Source organism: Electrophorus electricus, chromosome 7 (assembly GCF_041902795.1).
Source record: "Electrophorus electricus isolate QZ-2024a chromosome 7, ASM4190279v1, whole genome shotgun sequence".
NCBI classification, from domain to species: domain Eukaryota; kingdom Metazoa; phylum Chordata; class Actinopteri; order Gymnotiformes; family Gymnotidae; genus Electrophorus; species Electrophorus electricus.
In genome coordinates, this window is record NC_137503.1 from 31,053,246 (window position 1) to 31,057,500 (window position 4,255).

At 49.1% G+C, this 4,255-nt stretch overlaps 1 protein-coding gene across 2 annotated transcripts in view; it reads left to right on the forward strand.

Moving 5' to 3' along the window:
* The first annotated feature begins 1,922 nt into the window (after nt 1-1,922).
* The window catches only part of igfbp3 (insulin-like growth factor binding protein 3), a 13,352-nt gene continuing 11,019 nt past the window's right edge, over nt 1,923-4,255 (forward strand). Inside the window, exons 1-2 of one of the 2 annotated variants that reach the window (XM_035524011.2) lie at nt 1,930-2,026; nt 2,147-2,583. In XM_035524011.2, the coding sequence (XP_035379904.1) occupies nt 2,232-2,583 (352 nt within the window). In that variant the 5' untranslated portion in view covers nt 1,930-2,026; nt 2,147-2,231. Of the gene's footprint in view, nt 2,584-4,255 lie in introns of both variants that reach the window. The other variant, XR_014124493.1, reaches the window with a different exon arrangement.

Here is a 4,255-nt window from a genome sequence, read left to right on the forward strand (position 1 = left end):
TACTCTTCTACTCTCCTACTCCTTTACTCCTCTACACCTCTACTCCCCTACTGCCCTACTCCTCTACTCCTCTACACCTCTACTCCTCTACTCTCCTACTCCTCTACACCTCTACTCCCCTACTGCCCTACTCCTCTACTCCTCTACTCCCCTACTCCCCTACTCTCCTACTCCCCTACTCTCCTACTCCTCTACACCTCTACTCTCCTACTCCTCTACTTCTCTACTCTCCCCTGCTGGGAAGGCACACTCTACACCCCTCCATGCTCTGCCCAGGGAGACATAGAACAGCTCTCTGCATTCCATTCCCAGAATGCCTCCGGAGACGGGGACGGAATATGCTCAGGAGTCTCAAATGGGTGGAATTCCTGAAGGAAGTACATATGAATTCCTGAAGGAAGTACATACATATATATATATATATATATATATATATATATATATATATATATATATATATATATATATATATATATATATATATAAAACAACTATCATAGCGAGTGAGGCAGAGAGAAATGTGCCGAGTAATAAGAATGGCAGTCTTAGCAGTGGAGCTGGCTGGTGGAATGCAGGTGGAGGGTGTTCTGCTTGTTTTCAGCGGGTTTGTGCTGGCAGGCCCAGCACGCTCCACGTTCCAGCGGCTGAAGCCACATGTTATTGCACAGTGCATCGCAGCACAGAGGGTATGCACTGCTGAGGCAGCACAATCCACCGTCCAGCCTGCTCTGTAATCATCCCGTACCACCCAGCAGGGCGGCTCCACACCGACAGCAAGACGGAGAGGGATGGATGGATGGATGGATGGATGGATGGACTGACAGACTGATGTACTGACAGATGGATGGATGGATGGATGGATGGATGGATGCATGGATGGATGGATGAATTCAGTATCTCTATCTCTGTTTAAAAATAAGGTCATGAGTCTACACATAGACTTGCACACTTGCACACACACACACACACACGCACACGCACACACACACACACGCGAATACACACACACACACACACACACACACACACACACACACACACACACACACACACACACACACACACACACACACACTTTGGATTAGCTGTGTTTGTGCCCCATCCCTCGGAAGCTTTAAGCTCTCCCCACTGATCTGTCCTTCCAAACCTGGATGACCTCCTTAAAGTGTATTAGAAAAAAAACGTGTTGAGTGACATTTTTCTTGTAAGCTGTTCAAAATTCTTGAACAGAACAGAATGTCCATTTGGTTTCTGGGCATGATAAGGCAACACAAATAATTCAATATGTTTTTTCTTGCTGTTACTGAATTAGAGTTTTTTAGTACAGCCAAACCATTTGCTATTAACATTTTTTGTCCCATGTAATTATGTGTATATCCATGGAATATGAGTTTTCCCTGTAATATCCTGTTACTATCCATGTGTCTTGCGGTTTTTCGTGTAATTGCATATACCGTGCAGTTTTCACTCAAGATCACGATTGCGGTACATCTGATCACCTGTGCGCGCCCTCGTGGTGCGTAAAGCGACCGTGACGCATAACGTTAATGCGCTGTCTCCTTCCCTCCCATTTAGTGTATCGAGGTTCTTTGAGTCTATAAATACACTTACCAATAATATAGTGTGTTTATCTTAAACCCGTATTGGTTTTGTATTCTATAAATGCTTTTGTGAGTGCTACATTGAGAAACCAGCCTTTAAAATTGAAACGCGATTCGTTCCTAAGAGTTTTGCTATTGTGTAACCATGAGCATTCTGGCGCTCACCGCTTTTATTGTAATATAATCAAATTCATACACGCTAAGTGTCCATTAAGAATGTGCGCGGTCCCTTAAGACTGAGGATGGTCTACATAATTCATACCGAGGGGAGTGACTTGTTGCCCGTGCTTTTCCTGTCTGTATAAAACCTGAAGCTCCAGCAAGTCGCAGTTACAGATGGAGAGACCTGGCAGCTCAGCTGGGGTTTACAGTCGTGCAAAATCGACGTGACAGCCCCTTAAGCGACCCTCCAACCTCAAAACCGGGTACGTCAGTTTGCGCAAGCAGCGTGCAGCATTTCGGGGGCACGTCGACCCCCTCGGTGTGAAGTTTCCCGTGAAGGCACCGTGACACCGAACGCTGTCTTTTCTCGCTTTGCCAAACAGACCGAAGCGGAGTTGGCACGGCTGGGGTCGCACTGCCCGTCTACCCCCCCTCCCCCCCCCTCGCGTGTTGCAGCACTTTGACTAGATGACGGGACTGTGCGCTCTCTGCCTGACGGCGCTGCTTGCGGCTCTCGTGCGCCTGGCGGAGAGCGTGGGCCCCGTGGTGCGGTGCGAGCCGTGCGACGTCGGCGCGCTCGTACAGTGCAAGCCGCTGCCGCGGGACTGCGCAGAGCGAGTGCGGGAGCCGGGCTGCGGATGCTGCCTAACTTGCGCGCTGGTCGAGGGGCAGGCATGCGGAGTGTACACGGGGCGCTGCGGCGCCGGGCTGACATGTCAGCAGCGTCCGGGAGAGACCAAGCCGCTACAGGCGCTGCTGGACGGACGCGGCGTGTGCCTCAAGAAGCTCAGCAGTGCCCTGGTGCCACCGCAAATAACCGGTAAGCGTTACACATATAACAGTCACTTCCAAGTGAGACCGGTGTCCGTGTATTTTTTTTTATCTCCCTCTTTTTTTGCAGTTGAATGTGCCGATCTGATGTTTCCTCTATAAAAGATTTACACTGTACAGAACTTACATGCGCTCCTTGTTTTGTTTTGTTCTTTTGCTTTTGTTTATCTTTCTGAGTATTATGTTACCGATCTTAACGAGCGTTCCGAGGGCACGTTTGGAATTGCGTCGTTCCCGGTTTACTCTACCGAGATTAACGCAGTTAATTCAGTCTGCACGGTTTAACAGTCAGGGGAAGAAGCCGCCTACCGACAGGCGTTGCGCTTTAAGACTTCACTGCGTGCACATCCGCTGGCGCACGTGCAAATGGACAGGGTTTATTATTAAGTCGAGCTTTGACATGCCTACGTAGAACTAAGATGGTGAAAGAGTACCTTGAGGGTTCGCCACCGGCGTGACACCGCGACCTCTGCTAGCTCTGCAACACCTGGCCCGCCAGCACTATTCCCCTCCACCATGCGGGACGACATCCCCACACTGCGGCCCTTGTTCCCTTTCGTCCGAGGTCGAACGCTACAGCGGTCCCTCTTTGCCGTTGTGTGTGTGTGTGTGTGTGTGTGTGTGTGTGTGTGTATTTGAGAGCGACAGGGAGAGGTAGAAACTGCTCCGAGTGTACACAGTGCGGGTACTAAAATTTGGCTTAGCAGACCCAATCGTTAAGAACGCCGCATACGTCTATTATTAGTCTACGGGGATCACTGTTTTGTGTATGACGTTGTCTCTTGTTTACCTGTTCAGGGGCACACCGCTAATAGCGCGATTGCATTGTCTGTAGTATGTATGCTGTTGCAGGTTTTGCGCAGTACCATTTGTGGCTGACAGGAGACATGTACCTGAGTCTAGCAATTTATGCATTAGCATGCGGTTAAATAGCCATCATTTCTGTCCACTGCTTTTGTACTAGTGCGTGCACGCACACACACACACACACACACACACACACACACACACACACACACCCTGGCCCAAATGAGTGATGGTGTTTTTAGATGTAATTGACGTAAGTCACTCCCCTCCATTTCCCAGTAAGAGTTTTCCCTCCATGGTCATCTGCCATGGTGCGCTGGAGCAATCAACTGTGACAGTGTAACACACAAAAGCTATTGTTAGGACACAGAGACACTTTTAAAAAGCACTATGGGTGCCAGTCATTTTATACTTCTGCCTTACCTCATATTCTGTCCTTCTTTTGGCCTTTAATTTTACTCTCTGCTGTTCTCCCTTCCCATCATACCACACTTTATGGTAATTACACACTTCGTCCAACCAGCGAGTAGGACAGCATGTCCATGCTGTCTGAGGCTCCACCCCACTTCTCTGGCACACTCAAGCCTCAGCCTGACAGTGGCTTGGCACCAGTAGTGCACTAGAGCTTGGGAGCCCTGATGCTGAGTTATAGTGAGAGTGAAAGTCAACGTGCACTAGAGCTTGGGAGCCCTGATGCTGAGTTATAGTGAGAGTGAAAGTCAACGTGCACTAGAGCTTGGGAGCCCTGATGCTGAGTTATAGTGAGAGTGAAAGTCAACGTGCACTAGAGCTTGGGAGCCCTGATGCTGAGTTATAGTGAGAGTGAAAGTCAACGTGCACTAGAGCTTGGGAGC